We start from the raw sequence: 17,760 nt of genomic DNA on the forward strand, positions 1-17,760 counted from the left end.
TACTACTCTCTTGTTAATACAAGAGAGAGTAGTAGCTGCTCAGCACCCCCCCCCCCCTTTATTGTGCAACTACAAACTTGCTGGACCTGCTTTCCTTCTTCCTCTTTTATTCCATCCACCTCTATCCTTTGTACAGCCTATCACAAGAAGTATTTCTAAACAATGACAGCCTACAACTCTTTTTTTTAACTTCTGAGTCCTCACTTGCACCCCAATATGTTGATGTAAGAGTGTAGTAACTTAATCCAGAAGGCTTTGTCATAGTCAAAGAAGTAAGGCATGGCTCTTATTTCCAAACTTTCAGTTCATGAATAATATTCGTATATTTGCTTACATTCAATTCATTTTAAATCTTTTATACATATTTTCTCTTTCAGTATCATATTCATTTTAATCCTGCTGTGAAAACTTAAATGGTGATTACTTCCTGTGTTTCAAATCTTGAACCTGTGTAAGGATATCACTATCAATAATAAGTCAATAATGCTTCTTTTATATCTTCTTGAATTTGCAAACATCTATATTGATGGAATATGGTGTTGGTAATGATTTGTCTGTCCTAAACAAAAAAATTCAGTAGGTCCTTACCATTATTGTTAGCATTGCTCTTTTCTATATATTTTTCCGAATTTTTAATGTATGGTCTTCGCTTCGCTTCCAGTATAGCACTCACATTGTCCTTGGCTGGTTTTATTCCTGCATCATTCACTATGTGTCCCAGGTATTCCACTTCTTTCAAAAATAATCTACATTTTGAGCACTTAAGTGATAGACAGGCCCTACTCAGTCTATCTAGAACCTTCAGCAGGATTCCCTGATGTTCTCTTAGTGTGGATGAGTAGATCAACAAGTTGTCCTGGAAGCACGACTCCCTTGCCTAATACATCAGCTAACACAGTGTTCATGAGACTCGGAAAACTCATGGCTGAGTTTCTTGCTCCCTGGGGAAGATGGCACAGCTGGTACTTTTGCCACTTTGTGGCGAAAGCAAAATACTGTCTGCCCTTCTTACTGAGGGGGGATTTGGTAATAGCCAGAGTTCAGGTCTAGCTTCGAGAATATTCTTGCTCCTTCCAGGCCAACCAACAATTCCTCTATCATGCAGACAGGGAAATCGATGGGTTTGGTAACCTTGTTGACCTCCCTCAAGTCTAGCACAAATCTCGGATCTCCATTCGATTTCTCAACAAGAATGAAAGGGCTGTTCCAACAGAAATTTGACCTTTCAATAATTCCTGCCTTCTCATACTCTATCAAGAGTTTTTCTAATTTGTCTTGGTGTTTCAGTTGGTGGGGGGGGGGGGTCTTATATTGTCTTGTATATTTTGGAGTTTCCGAGGTAACCTGCACTGTGTGTGTGTGTGTGTGTGTGTGTGTGTGTGTGTGTGTGTGTGTGTGTGTGTGTGTGTGTGTGTGCTCTACCACATTCATACAGCAGAGGGAAGTGATTCCCTCGGTGAATACTTTGGGGGTATTCCCTGTATGCTGACTGGAAGAATTCGCTAATTTCTTTCTTGACATGATCGGAGTCATGCAGTTCCATGGCACTGTGTGCAAGCCTTTCTTTCCATTCATCATGATCCTTCTCTAATGTACTTACTTCAATTTGCATGGTTTCAATCGTTTCCCCCCTTTCATGTAGGCTGTGTCTGTGTCTGGGTTGGACGGTTTTTCCACAAAGGGACAGGAATTGGTTCCCAAAATCACATGCGAATCGATTTTTTTTTTCCTGGAAATCCATGCCCAGAACAACCTGACTGCTTAGGCCTGACATCTCAGGAGAACTATTAGTTCGTGTGTGAGGTTTATGGGAAAGCAAGGTATGGATATCTATACTCTTATTTTTGTAGTGGAAGAAAGCTCGATCCTGGCAATACCTACTAGTGTGTGTGTGGGGGGGGGGTTGCTGAAATTCGATGAGATTCTTGGCATTTAAAGAGCCAAGCCTTTAGAACATCGAAAAAAGGAATGACCAAAACTTGGGCTCCTGTGTCTAGTAGGAAATTGCACGGGACCTCTTCCACTAATCCTTCCATCAAGGTGAGGTTTTCTTCACCTTGATGGAAGGTGAAGGATGGCTTGCATTTGAATTGTTACGGTGTAAGAAGACTTGAGAAAGTGTTGCTGAATGTAGTGGATGTGCAAATTCAGGGAAACTAGATTTGTTAAGGGGGGGGGAGTAGATATACAGTCCTTATGGAGGCAGTTGAATGTAAGAATGAATATAATATGCCAGAGCAAATAAGGACAACAAATCTGAGTGGGATAGTTAATATAAGGCATCAAGGTAGGGTTGGGGCTAATGGGGGTCTTAAATTCATGTACACCAATACTTAGGAGTATTAGGAACAAGAAGGAAGAGTTTTTGGCCATGGTTGGCACTTCCAGACCACAGGTTATAGGTATTAGTGAAACATGGCTGACTGTAGATGATATAACTAGTGGGATTGAATGTGATGGGTATCGTGTGTTCAGGAATGACAGAGAGAATAAAATGGGGGGAGGAGTATTGTTGATGATAGCTGATGAGCTCCAGCCAAGGAGAATAGAAGTTGAATTGCAGGATAGAGAAAAGAGCACATTTGAGGCCATTTGGTGTGAGATTGTGGCTAGCAGAACTAAATATACAATTGGGTGCTGCTATAGACCAGGTGATGGAAAAGATGGTGGTGACAGTATGCACAAGCAAATAGAAGAAATGAGTGGAAGGAGGGTGATTATTATGGGAAATTTCAACTATGGTCGCATTGATTGGAGTGAGGAGAGGACGCACAGAAGGAAGGAACTGGATTTTATGCGGTTATTAAGGGATAACTATCTGCGACAGCATGTAATGGAAAATACTAGGGGTCAGATGTAATTACTAGGTGCTTGACCTAGTAATTACATCTGAGGATTTGGCTGTAACAAATATGACCACATTGCCACCAATCGGTGAGAGTGATCATAGTGTCTTAACTTAGGAGGTGGCTAAAGGTGTAGAATTTTCAATTAAGACAGGGTACATGTGGAATTATCGGGCTGGAAAGTATGACAAGCTTAGGAGTTTGATTGATTCAGTGCCATGGCATGTACAACTGCAAGGACTAGAAGTTGATAGTGCATGGGAGGTAGTTAAGAAGTGCTTGCATGAAGCAATGGCTGACTGTATACCTAGAGTCCGAATAATAAATCAAGTAGGGGTTAAATGGATGAATAACACCATTAAGCTTGAGCTGCAAAAAAAGAAACAACTATGGAGGAAATTTAAGGAGAAGGGTGACCGGCAGGCACATGAACGGTATAAAGCGCAGGCCAGAAGGGTGACGAGTGTGGTAAGAAAAGCAAAAAAGGATTACGAAAGAACATTGGCCATGCAGGCTAAAGAGAATCCTAAACAGTTTTTTAGATATGTAGCAAGTAACAGGAAAAATGTACATGGCAGATTGATTTTAAAGAATGCCGATGGTAGGGAAGTAACTGAATCAGTTGAGATAGTTGAGTTACTGAGTGAGCACTTTGCAAGAGTATATCATCCAGGTGGTGACATTGCAGAAACGAATAAACCAGTAGATTACATGGGAATTGTGGTTAATGAAGTGGAGGTGAGTAGTCTATTGCATAACCTCAATGTCAATACATCTGTGGGATTGGATGGTATACCAGCTCGTGTTGTACGAGAAGCAGCTAAAGAATTGTCAGTACCCTTGACCATTTTGTTTAATTTGAGTCTCGGGTCTGGGTTAGTCCCGAGCTGGTGGAAGGAGGGGAAAATAGTTCCACTGCATAAAGGTGGTTCCAAGACTGCTGTTGTAAATTACCGACCGATTAGCATATCAGGAATCATTGTCAAGGTCTTAGAGAAATTAGTCAAGAAAAGAATACAGGATTGGATAGATGAAAATGGGATATTGTATGGGGGACAACATGGATTTGTGAAGGGTAGATCATGCCTCAGTAACTTGCTCACGTTTTATAACACAGTGACGGCTGAACTGGATTGGGGTAATGGATTTACAGTGATACTACTGGACCTTGCCAAGGCCTTTGATAGGATACCACATGGAACCCTAATCAGTAAACTGGAGCAGATGGGTATAGATATTGGGTTGGTGAGATGGATAGGAGGGTGGTTGAAGGAGAGATATCAAACAGTGGTTTATTCAGGAGTAGTCTAAAAGACGTCTTGTGACTAGTGGAGTGCCACAGGGCTCTGTTCTTGGACCACTGCTTTTCAATTTGTTCATCAATGATATTGGAAAGGATCTGAGAGGAAGTGTTCACTTGTTTGCTGATGATGCAAAGTTGGGTAGAGCAATTGTGAGTGCACAGGATGTTAAAATTTTACAGGATGATTTGGATAGTTTGGAGGACTGGGCTAGGAAAAATGGATGTCAATTTAATGTGGCAAAGTGTAAGGTTATGCACTTTGGGGTGAAAAGAACAGCAGCAGTATATCGCATTGGTGGAACCATACTCCAGGAGATTGATGAGGCCAGGGATTTGGGAGTGTTGGTGGATAGGGAGTTGAAGTTTAGGGGGCACATTGCAAAAGTAACTAAAACAGCTCACCAAATCACTTGGCTTCTGAAAAATACTTTAACATGCAGAGACGAACAAGTTGTTGTTCCTCTGTATCGAGCCTTGATAAGACCCCATCTGGACTTCTGTGCCCAGTTATGGCCACCAGGGTTTCTTCGTGATGGGGAGGAAGTGGAGAGGGTCCAGAGACGAGTGACCAAGATGATAGCAGGTCTGTGTGGAATGAACCTTATGAGAATAGGTTGAAGATTTGTGGGTTGCAGAAATTGAACGATAGGCGAAGGAGGGGTGATATGATTGAGACATTCAAATTACTGAAGGGTTTTTATAAGATTGATCCAGAAGATATTTTTGAAAATATGACTGGTGGTGGGAGGACTAGGGGCCATGCATGGAAGCTGGGCAAGAGCGTGGTTGACAAGGGTGTTAGAGCTAGGTTCTTTACTTGGAGAGTGGTAAATGAGTGGAATAAGCTTCCAGAGTCTGTTGTGGGTGCTACGACCGTGAATGAGTTCAAGGCAAGGTATGATAGATACTGTGTGAATGTTGAATAGTTGTTCTTGACGTGATGTTAGGGCCTCCCTCGATGAGTCTGTCGACTCCTTGGAGTTTCCCGGAACAACAACAACAACAACAATAATAATAATAATAATAATAATATCTTGCCTTCATCGTCAGAGCTTGGCGCCAACAGGCCCTTGTCCTCCTGGTGAGTCCTTTCTTTTGATTTCCCCATCACCAGTTTTCTTATTTGAAGGGTCTGAGCCAAATTCTCCAACATTTTCTCCCTTTCTCTGGCAGCTTCATAACATTCATCAAGACTTCCAACCTTTTTCATGTAAATACTCTCTTACAATTCATATGCGAGTCGCGACCGGAATTGTTGGAGTGCTAACCATTGAAAATGGGTTCCCTCCTCAGTTGAGGCCCTAAGTTCCTGGGTGAGTGTTAATATTCTGTTAAAAAAAACTAGTCACCCCTTCCCCTTTTTCTTGCATATATTTGTACAATTTCTTAAATGTTTGGATGATCCCTCCCTTCCTGAAGAATTCAGAGGTGAGTGTTCTTTTAAAGTCCTCATAACTCAGGGTCCCTTTTAAAACAGGGTGAGAATAAACGAAATTTTTTGCCTTACCTATTAGTGTGCTACGAAGCAATGTTAGGAGTTGGAAGTTGCTCCATTGAGCACCCCTCTTAAGCTCTAATGCGTGTCTAAAGAATGTTCCCACATCATCAAAGTCCTCTCCAGAGAAATAAGGAAAAATCTGTTGGGGATTTATCATTTGGAAGAATTCCAAATCGTCCATTTCAGAACTAAGTTTACTCAGTTAACAAGGGTTTTCACTAATTCAGTCATATACACGTTAGAGATTTATGATATACAATTCTTTGTCTAATGAAATTGGCTGTATTATTTACTCTATCCTATCAAAGTTCTCTAAAATATCCTCAGTCTTGCTTTATCAAGACACAAATTCTACCTTCAAAAATCTCAAGATATAAAACAAAAGTATCTTTACTTTACCAAGTCCCTCCGCAGGTCTAATAGCTAGCTGCCACGTGTTGCTCTGGTCATCCTTCATCTTGTGACTGAGTTGTTCCGTTCTTTGTTACCGGACACAAATCAAGAAATGGCTGTTGCTACAAGCTTTCTCCACTTGCTCAGGTGGATCATACAGCGTTTGGCACCATTCTCCATGAGCTGTTGATTCTCGTACGTATCTCTGCAGAATACCTCTCGGCGCAGGTCACGAATACGGCCGGCTGTCGTTGACATAGCACCCTCGGCTTGTCCTATCTCCGATCACACGTCGAGAGTCCTCGATCTCCATAATATTCAAAGAAAACAGGAAAAAAGCCTTGAGCTTGGCGCATATTGCCTTAAATACTTTTTCTCAGCGCCCTCTTTTCTGTATTGTTTTTCACATGATCCACAGTTTACATCGCCCTTAGGTTTGATTCCCTTGCTATTAGGTTCGAGGAAAAGCGCTTACGTGAGCCTTTGGCATTACGACAGGTACTTGGGGCTTAGACGTGACCATTGATCCTATTAGTCATTTCTTACCTAGCGACTTAAGATTTTTTGATAGTTTGATAATACATAAATTAAGCTATTATTCCTTTACGTGAAATGCTAATCTGAACATTATTCTTGATTTTTTTTTTTTTTTAGCTTTCTGTTTTACAATAAATAAATTCCAATATTTTACACATTCTGATATAAACTTTCACATACAATAATTTAGGTGTTTCTCATCTTCTACTGGTAAGCAGGTATTATGCAAATTTCTTTGTTATTTTGTAAAACTTACATGTTAGATCTTGAATGAATAACTTGTCAATAAGTTCTCCATTCAATATCTAACACTATCCTCTCATTTTGAAACTTGCCCACATCACTCTTGAAACTACTTGCCATTCAAGAAGTTTATCTTCATGTTTAGTGTAGAATATTATAGCTGCTCCATCCTTTACCTAATCACCGCTACCTGAATGCAACATCTTATATTATTTAACCATACATATGACATTGTACTTGTGTATATTACTCCTACATGCCTGTTAAATTGTGATCAATAAAATTCTTAAGAGAATTGATTCATTCATAATTTAACAAGCAAAGACCCTATAATAGAAAATTTGCTTGCATCTAAGATTGTAAATTAATGCGAACAAAATTAGGATATAATAAAGAAAAACATAATAATTGTGAAAATGCATAAGAAAAGAGTGTTATTCCATTATGTAGAAAGATTACTTAAGCTAGTTAAATATTGGTGGTGAAAATCTAGAGAAAAAGATCGTTAATGTATGATTAAAGCAGTATACCATTCCTAGGAATTAGATAGACAAAGCTTAGATGAATGACTTACAGATTTTAGCGAGAATTAGAGCGTAATCCAAGGCCAAAAGCACAGGATTAAAGGAACTTGCCACAAGCATATCATGTGCACACAGCACATGATGAGTAGGCAGAAAAGAAGAAATCCTCTACTGAGAGATATCGCGTTGAGCGCTATTGATGAGTCTGAGGGGAGGGGGATTATGGAACGTGCCGATAGGTTGCGGAGATATAAGAGTTAGGACCCCCACGAGGCTTTTTCCTGGTGGTTTTGGTGTGTGGACTTCGTGAGTGGAGGGACGATTCCAGAGCGCGAGGGGAAATCTCTGCCCTGATGCCCAGCAGAAGGAAACGGAGGACTCCGCATATCCACGGGAAAGGTTATGCCTTGCAAGGTCCAAGGTGAATCACATTACTCCAGAAGAAAAGGGTAGTCTGCAAAGAGGCCTCAGAATCTATGTAAAAAGGCAACACGTGTGAAAGAGTGACTTTGCCCCAAGAATCCTATTGAAAAGAAGGCATGACCGACTGAAATGAATGGGTCCGCATGTGATCGAGGAATCCCAGATACTAACCCCAGCACGAAGAAATCAATTTGAGAGTCGAAGGACGAGTAAAGAGAGGAACAAGCACAGGAGATAACTATAATACAGTATCGTGAAATTTTATTGTTAAATAGTGTACATGAATGATATGTGAATCAAGATCTAAGGACTTAACAAAGATAAAATTTAGGACTGTAGCAGATTATAAATTGTGAATGTAGATAAGTGTAATTTAAAGAGTGATAACCTTAGGATGTGTGAATACAAGTGATAATGTATGTTTACTAGGTTCTAATTAAGAGAGTTATGAGGATCCTATGTGTGAAGTAATATAGAACAGCTCTATTGTTAATCCTATGTGAGTTATGAGAATTAATTGCTCGTATTTGATAATTATGATAGCACATAAATTTGTAGTTTAGAAATGATCTTTCCCAGACTTCCATGAACTGTATATATGTTAGTATGTTAAATAAATCTTTTGCTTACTCTGATTCAGTTGTTTGTTAGTACTATCCGATGCACCACTTGCTAAATATGCGAACCTAAGCAGGACGTTTGAGTAGTGTGTCTACAGTCACGATTGCACAGTTGTTGGTCACTGAGGTACAGCTGGGTATTCACTTCTTTTTTAAGATTTTCTCCTTTAAACTAATTGTCCTAATGCAGCGATAACAAATAAATGTCTTAAGATTTTATGAGAAGAACCTCAGAAGCTTTGTTGCATTTGGTACCATCCGTGGTACCAAATGCAACAAAGTACCGTGGTACCATCGAAGTATAAAGGGAATTGCCCTGGGATAGAGCATTTGGATTTTGGCTCTATCCCAGGGCAATTCCCTTTATACATAGATGGTACCACGTGACACCAAGGGGCGAATAAACGTAGAGAGCATAGATATCAAAGTTATTAAGAAAAGGTGACACAACAATACATAAGGCTGCAAGTCTGTAGCATTTGTTTTCGAAATTATGGATTTTACAACTGTGTTTTAACTGTTTTTATTATCCCGATGTTTCGATCTTCATATCAAGATCATCATACACAAATATACAAGACAAGGTGAGTTGCATTACAAACCGTAAGCTAGAGAAACAATGATTTGATCACATGTTATTCTATTAGCATGACCTCTAGTGGAAAAAAAAATTATAAATTACATCAAGCTAGATTTAATTTAAGATAACATGAATAAACATTTTTTCCTATAGATAGTTTTCTTTCAGTAACAATGATGTCCTATAATTAGTATTACAATTGTTATTTTTGATTTAGGATCCTGGATTTACTACAGTCCTGTTTATAGTTGTTCTTAGAGAGGAAGGTTCTGTGGGTCGAATATATGCCTTCCATATGTATAGGATTTTTAGACCTTCATTATTGTTCAGATTGGTTTTTGATAATGATCTCGCAGGCTTCCTTAACTTAGTGTTCATACCATGTTTTGGTGTGATGTAGACAACTGGTGCTTTTCCAATCAATTCTATGTAAGGTCAGGGCATGATCAGAAAGGCCAGCTTCACCATAATTATTATATTTATTGTGTCGTTTGTTGTTTTTGTCTGATAGGAATTGTGTGTCCTGTTTCTCCTATATATGGTATGTTACAGGTGCAATGAAAACGGCATACTCCAGGGTGGGCCAGTGGAGGGAATGGGTCTTTGGATGAGTTGAGTAAGCTTTTTAATTTTGCAGGAGGTTTAAAGGTGGCTTTGAGGTTGTATTTTTGTAGTACTCTGTTTATTTTGTCTGATGTCCTTTTAATGTAGGGAATGGTTATAGTTTTGTTGTAGTCTGGTTTGTTTTTGTTTTTTATTGAGATCTTGTAGAGAATTTTGTTAATAGTGTTTTGGCTGTACCCATTTTTTTTTGGAAAGTATTGCTGATCACTTTAAATTCGTCTTTCAGTGCCTGTTCACTGGAGCAGATTTTCAGAGCCCTGTTTTTTAGAGTATTGATGACACCTAGTTTTTGTGTTGGGTGGTAGTAGGAGTTTGTGTATATATTGGCCAGTATATGTCGGTTTTCGGTAAACTGTGAAGGAAAGATTGCCCGAAGGAAGACGTGTGACAAGTGTATCTAGAAACGGAAGTGTGTTCTGTTTTTCAATTTCAGTTGTGAACTATATGCGTTTGTGTTGTTTGTTTAGGTGGCTAAGGAATGTGTCTAGTGTGTGGCGACCATGTGACCAGATTGCAAAAACATCATCAACGTTGCTCAAAATGTTCCATGTAAAAGTTAGCAATGGGGGGGGATAATGGCGAGCCCATTGGCTGTGCCTTCTTTTTGTAGGTAGAAAGTGTTTTGCCATACAAAATAACCAGAACGTAATACATGCACAAAGAGCGGCATGATATCTGGAGGGAATTTGTTCTGTAAAAGAAGGATTGTGTCATTGATTGGGACATTCGTAAAGAGGGCAGAGATGTCAAAACTGACTAATAAATCATCTTTTTCTAATCTTTAATTTAATGTCTTTGATGTTTATGAATGAAGTGTTGTGTGTTTTTGATATAGGAGGGGGGGAATGACCTACCAACTCCTTGAGTGTTGCCGCTAATTTTTTGGCTAAGTGATAAGTTGGGCTATCTATCCCTTCAACTAAGGGATAGATAGTTGACCATATCTTTGGGCCATGTGGTAATTGACTTAAGTAGTTTCTGTTTTATTTTTTATTCTATTGGTTGGGTTGTAGTTAACTAATTGGTATGTGTTATTGTCCGAGACCAGCAGATTCGTTTTTTCTACATAAGTGGTTTGGTTTAAAGTAACGGTGGCACTTCCTTTATCTGCTCTAGTTTATTATGATATTCGGATTTGACTTTAGTGATTTCATCGCTGTTACTTCGTGTTTGGTTAGGTTGCTTGTTATTATTTTGTTATGATTTAAAATGTTGGCGGCTTCTAAATGTATTTTTTCTGCTATATTATTTGGGATGAATCTTAGACCTCTTTCAATATTAGAAATAAATTCAAGTGTTTATCGATCTGGGTGCTACAGCATAATTTAAACCTTTGTTTAGTATTGAGATTTTCTTTGTTTAAAGTGGGGTTGGATAGGTTAACGATGTTACCTGTAGGCGATTGGTGGCTCCTGTTATTTCTTGCTTCTGGTTGGTTGTTGCATTCATTTTCAAAATTATGGATTTTACAACCGTGTTATAACCAACTCTTTATTATCCCGACGTTTCGATCTTCATATCAAGATCATCTGGAGCATACACAAATATACAAGACAAGTACACCGTGGAGAAATTTGAATATGGCGGCTAGTTCTGTCGATCTTTTAGTCTTTGGAATTTGGAAATTAGGTTTTCTTGATGTAATTTATATATATATTTTTTTTCCATTAGAGGTCATGCCAGTAGAATAACTTGTGATGATGATCTTGATATGAACTAATGATGATATGAAGATCGAAACATCGGGATAACAAAAAGAGTTAGTTATAACACGGTTGTAAAATCCATAATTTCGAAAATGAATGCTGATCACCGTGTAACACTGAAAGAAAGGGTCAATAGCATTTGCTATAAGTATTTATTTAAAGGCCAGTATGTGGGCTGGGATCAAGAGCAAAGAGTATTCCCTAAGGACTAATAACCTTCAGCTGCTGGTTTTGAATGGCTAAAGGTTGTAATCCTTGTGGAGTACTCTGATTGAAGACCGTTCCACAAGCGTGAGGTAGATAGATGCATAAGAATAGCAGGTTTAGTGAGTTAGCAGTTTCAGCTATAAAAGGATGTTGGGCACCTACTACTCATGCCACTATGGGTTTAGCAGAAATGAAGGCATGGATGGTATTTCTGCTGAACAGCACCCATGGAAATATTTGTAGAAGAGACAATGCATAACTGTCAGAGGCAGTAGCTGAAGAGCATATGGGAGAGGGATTGTCAGTCAACCACCAAATGCTTCTTTAGTAGCATCCAGAATTTTAAGTGGTTTAGATGCATCACCCTAAATGTGAGAGCAGTATTCTAAGGTTGGGCAGATTTGGAATTTGTATAGATTAAGCAGCCAGCCAGATGAAAAGTAACATCTTGAGCAAAAGAGGATGCTAAGTTTTTGAAGCTAAAGTTAATATAGAGATGCGATTATTATTCCAGGATAGGTTAGATGTAAGAATCCATCTGAGAAGAATTAAGCATTATCAACAATAAGTGTGAAGAACTAAGTTTTTTTTTTTTCAGGAGAAAGGACAAATTGTGTTTCAGAAGCAGTGAAGGTGACTGTTGTCATTGCTCCCATTGAAGATTGGTATGGAGATTGGTATTTATGGCATGAGATGTTTGAGCACTGCATGGTCTGTCATATGAGTGAAGTGCTATCTGCAAAACTGTGGATGAGGTTTGAGGTCAGTCAGAAGGTCATTTATGTACATGAAGTGTGTTTGTGTGGAGGTAAATAAGAGGCATGAAGAACATCTGCATTAGTTGGAGAATCTGAAGAGAGAGGGGAGGGGGACATCCTCTGCATTTACATGTAGTGAACATCTGAGAAAACTTGAGGTCCAATTACAGAAGGATGAAGGTAGACCATAACATGCCAATTTGCTGAGAAGTCCTCAGTGCCAAATCCTATCATATGCCTTGGAAATCCAAGGCATATGATAGGATTTGGCAACAGCACAGGATTGGTGATGCAGGAAAAGCGATGCTGTATATCATGATTGACAAAATCCAAATTTTCTAATTATTCTGCAAATTCCACTTTTCTATTGATATTGTTCCTAGAGCTGTCTTTTCACTTTCACTCAGGCACGCTGAAGGAAACATTGAGACTTTAATTGTCAGTCCCAGCTGGCATGACATTTCATGTTTTACTATTTATTTATTTTTTGGTTTAAGCCAATTCAGAGTACAATGTGATCAACTATGTATGAAACTTTCAGCTTATTCTTGTTTAAGTATCCACCTAGATACTTAAACAAGAATAATTTCTAACAGAACACACAGTTTTCTGTTTGTGGTTTAAAAATCACAGTTTTCTACATTCCTTAGTTTATATGGAGGTCTCTTCCCAGTTATCTAGCTTTGACCTTTAAGTGACCATAAGAAAAATTTGATCGGAAACTTAGAACACCATATGGTGTAAATAGAACATTATACAGAGTGATCCATGACTTGTATCAATTTGCAGATCAAGAGAACTATGTGAGAAGATGGTTAAGTTTTAAATTGGATGCAAGTTATTGTATACTATTTCCATTGTTATTTATGATCTTTATTTACATCATTATTATTATTATTTGTAGTAAGGATAGTGGTATTACATTTGTTATTGAAATATTAAGATTAGTTTCTTACACAATGCAGATGATGTTTTTCCTCTTAATATGAAAATATAAAATTACATATGGAAATAAATATAGTAAGTTGGTATGATTGGAAGCCAGCAATTTGTAAGGAATCAGCCAAAAGACCATGGCAAGCAGCATGTAAGATAATATTCAAATCAATTTTAACACATGAATTGGAGAGCTGGGTTAAAAATAACAGTGATTAAACATGAGAGATCAGAGTTCTGAGAAGAATTAGGAAAGTGAACAGATAGCATCATTAGCAGAATCATAATAAAAACTAGAAAACACTGGACATTACAAATTTTCATGAACATGTGAAAGAGGTGATCTATGATATGATCACTTAAACAGAATGGGAGGTGAAAGAATAGAAAGCAAAAATTTCAAGATAAAGACCCTGAGGAAGATCAAAATGTAAAAGCTGATCAGATCAGGAAAGTAATCATGAAATAATGTGACTCATATTTCACCAGAAAATGCTGTCACTCTAGCTCATTTTCTGGTATGCAAGACTGCACACCAGAAAATGGGTTTTCCTTTTTTTAAAAAAAAACAAATGCTGATTATTTTACATAATTCTCTTTAGGAGCTTTATCATTATTGTTTTTGTCTTCTTTTTTTATAATCAATACAAAGTTTTTCTCTTTTTCAGAATTCTGCTGATAAGGATAACATAGGAAGATTGGCATACCATCCAGCAGAAGGCATACCATTGTACCACTTCCCTTTCACCAATCAGCCAGGCTATGCTTCTCCTTTTGTGTTTGTTCATTTTAAGGAAGTTACACCTGGAGTTTTGATTAATATCGAATGCAAAGCATGGGCGAAGAATATAATTCATGATCGAGCAGACAGGCTAGGCAGTGTACATTTTGAACTGTTAGTGGATTAGTAGTTGTTTAAAATGCCTTTAGTTTTGTGTCATCCTACATTCCCTTTCCTCCCCTTCTTTCATTCTCTCTCTCTCTCATTTATATTATTTTTTCTCTTTACATGGACCATGTGTGAGTGGTATTTATACCAAAAGCAAGTTGTTTTTTTATTCCTTTTTTTTTTCACTTGTATTTGTTTAATTATTAAGATTACATTCCTCTCATTGTGAAATTGATCATTTTGAAATTTAAGATCAAGAAGTTTCTCAAAAATTACTTTTTTTTTGCCCTGCAAACAGTTTTTCATCATTCATAATGATATTTATTAAACATGTTGATAATGAGAAAGAATAATTTTTAGTATTTCTTTCTATTCTCTACATTATATAGGTGTTTCAGAAGTTTATATTTTATCAGAGAGAAAAACAGGTGTAGAAATTTGTGTAGTCAGTGCTTCATACTGTGAATTCAAACAATATATCAGATTCTGTTTATATTCAAGATTTCATGTATAATATAAGTTTGTCTGGAGAACCACTAGCTTTGCTTCTGTATTGGTAGACAGATTTATATAAAGTGTTGCCACTCCTAGAGTTTCAGACCTAAAGATGTATATAAAACCATCATAATTTCTCTTGTTTACTCTATTGAAAGTTGTCCAAACTGTAGTTAGCATTCTTGGATAATACTGCGCACACATTGTGTGCTTTAGTTGTATAGTTGTGGCAAGTAATGTTTAAATGGAATGCAAACAGCCAATTCAACCTGCAAAGTTTTTAAATGTTTCTAAATTCGCTCAGTATTAATCTTCACTTTATTTGATTTGTAACCACTTCGCGGGTGCTTGCTAAACATAGCAGACTGCCATGTTACTCAAATACTTAGATTATTTTGGGATACAGTAGTATTACAATTTTTTCAGTATATGAAATAGTAAGGTGAAAATAAATTGGTATGCATATACAACTTCCTGAATAGAACTGTGGAACATTAACTGGATGAATCGTTATATATTATAATGAATACTTAACGAACCTTATAGGTGAATCGTTTCCCTGAATGTAATGGAGCTGTGTTGTAGAGAAATGGCAAAACAGCATTTCTAGATATGGTTTTAAAATAAGAAATTTTTGTGATCCCAAAAATATGAAAAATTTGTATATACATAAATATGTATATATGTGTGCGTGTCAGTATATGTATGTGTATATACACAATTTTGAAAATTAGGCTGCACAATTTCAAAAAAAAAAAAAAAAATGAAATGATCAGGGTATATTAAAATCAAATTAAATGAATTACAGCATATAACTGGATGATGGGTTAAAATTTCAGACACTTTGAAGAAATCTTTTGTTATTCATTTATCTTCTAGCTTGTCTATATATTGTGTATAGATTTGAATTTGAACAAAAAATCTGTAGATATTTACATAGATCCCTGAGAATGCTGTAACTACCAAGTGTTGATATAGAAGAAAATAAATAGCTGGGTTTCAAATTATCAATTGAGTACAACCTACCTTGAACATTTTTGGTATTATGGTGGTAACTTTAGGCAACATGTAATTACAAGCAATAAATTGTGAAGTAAACCAGGGTGTTGAACCTATACATGTGACTAGGCCCATTTTGTTTGTTGAGGTGCCACTGCCATGATATACTGTTGAAGAGCCTTGAAATTAGTTTAATTCATTAATTGAAAGAATGTTACACATTATGTGGTTATTGCTACATCTTGAGTGATTATTTACGATTTGTATGCGGCAGAAACCACCAATAAAGGTATAGAAACCCAGTTGGCTGATTTTGTGATTAAATATAAAAAATACATTGACGTTCCTGTTTTAATATTTTTTTATCTAACTAAAGAGGCAAATAGTTTTTTTTTAATAATTTAAGTTATTTCTGTATGCAAGTGTATGAATAATACATAAATTGGTTTGGCAGGGGCAGGATATTTCTTTTAAAGCACATTTAAGTGAATATAACAAGTACTTAATATTAAAAGTACTCATTTTGAGTCACTTGCTATTTACAGCTAATGTAATAATTAAATACAGGAATATTATTCAGTTGTAAACAAGAGTACTGTTTCATTATTTTCATAATTGAGTTCTTTAGATTGATTGCTATAATTGTCTAAATAGATATTTGCCAATGTGGTCAAGTTATTTATGTTCCCAAAACAAGCCTGTTTTTCATCACATAAAATTACACATCTGGCAACATGGTTTAGTCACTACCACTATTTTGAGTCGGTTGTGTTCAATTGGCAACTTGTCATCATTGATCATGATAGTGGCCATCAATGTGTTTTGAATCACTCACTAAATCCAACTTTTTCACTCTCCTGGCACCTACTGAGTTGCGTGATATGCAAATTCCATGCATTTGGTGTTTCCAATACCCCTGGTGGTGAATTTTGGAATTATTTTTTCTTCTTAGATATCACTTCCATATGATGCACAATGTATTGCTGCAGAGTTTTGCAGCATTTAATCAATCACTGAATGGTGCTCCGCAAGGCCTTAAATAGGGATACTTTAATTTTGATCACGTTGTACTTCATTGAAGAAATGGGTAAAACTATATCAACAGTTACGTATTTTTTATTTTTTTACTGCACACAGCTTTAACTGCTTTCCTTTCTTGGTCTTTCATTACCCTGTATCAAAATATTTTTCTGACTTCTCTCTGTTAACTAACGAACAGTTTATACACGCACAAAAAAAAAAAAAAAAAAACCTTTAGGCCTCTGTAGAAAAAATGAGTACTTCTGTATCCCTGAATGTAATTTTAATGTACACCCTCTGTCCAAAAAGAAACTGAACATTTTGAAAATAGAAACTAGTGGCGCCACCTGTTGTATCTTTTTGTTGTCGAAAGTGGCAACCATTAGTTTGTCAACTGTTTGACATTTGTTTCATTAGAAGCCAAGTTATAGTGACTGTGTTTTGATGAACGGTCGGAAAATAAGTTTCAAACAGAGCTGCGATTCAATTTACGCCTTTGTAAATTGAATTTGCGATTTGTTCCCCACAAGTTGACCGACGACCAAAAAATGTATCGAATTGAACATTGCAAGGACCTCATTAAAACCACTCGTAAGTACTCAAACTTCCTTGAAACAATCGTTACTGGTGATGAAACGTGGTGTTTTGAGTATGAGCCCGAAACAGAGTGCTGAGTGGAAACCACCAGAAGAGGGGCATCCGAAAAAAAGTCGCTTGGAGAAGTCAAAAGTAAAGACAATGCTGATTTGTTTCTACGATTCCAAGGGCATTATCCACAAAGAATTCTTTCCAGCGGTCAATGGTGAGTTTTATCTCGAAGTTTTGAAGCGATTGACAGTGAGAATTCGTCGCGTATGACATGAATATGCAGGCAGCTGGTCACTTTTGCACGATAATGCACCATCTCATCGTTCGAACATTGTGAGACAGTTTTTGAGCGAAAACTAAGTTTGTGTTGGATCACTCGTCATTTTCACCTGATTTAGCACCCTGTGACTTTTCGCCCGACTTCATTTGCCGATGAAAGGAAAGCGATACGCCATTGAAAACGTTCAAGTGGCAGTAACCACAACCCTCAACAGTATCCCAAAAACCGATATAAAAAACTCATCGCCAAACGCTGTATCGAAGCTGAGGGAGAGTATATTGATTGAAATAA

At 37.2% G+C, this 17,760-nt stretch overlaps 1 protein-coding gene across 1 annotated transcript in view; it reads left to right on the forward strand.

Annotated features, from left to right (window-relative positions):
* nrv3 (sodium/potassium-transporting ATPase subunit nervana 3) overlaps window positions 1-15,883 on the forward strand; it is a 95,415-nt gene extending 79,532 nt beyond the window's left edge. Inside the window, exon 6 of the mRNA XM_090411010.1 lies at window positions 13,867-15,883. Coding sequence (XP_090267136.1) covers window positions 13,867-14,106 — 240 coding nt within the window. The 3' untranslated portion in view covers window positions 14,107-15,883. The remainder of the gene's footprint in view (window positions 1-13,866) is intronic.
* Window positions 15,884-17,760: the final 1,877 nt, after the last annotated feature.

Source organism: Typopeltis vanoorti, chromosome 21 (genome assembly GCF_054136105.1).
Source record: "Typopeltis vanoorti isolate ZY-2024b chromosome 21, IOZ_Tvanoo_1.0, whole genome shotgun sequence".
NCBI classification, from domain to species: domain Eukaryota; kingdom Metazoa; phylum Arthropoda; class Arachnida; order Uropygi; family Thelyphonidae; genus Typopeltis; species Typopeltis vanoorti.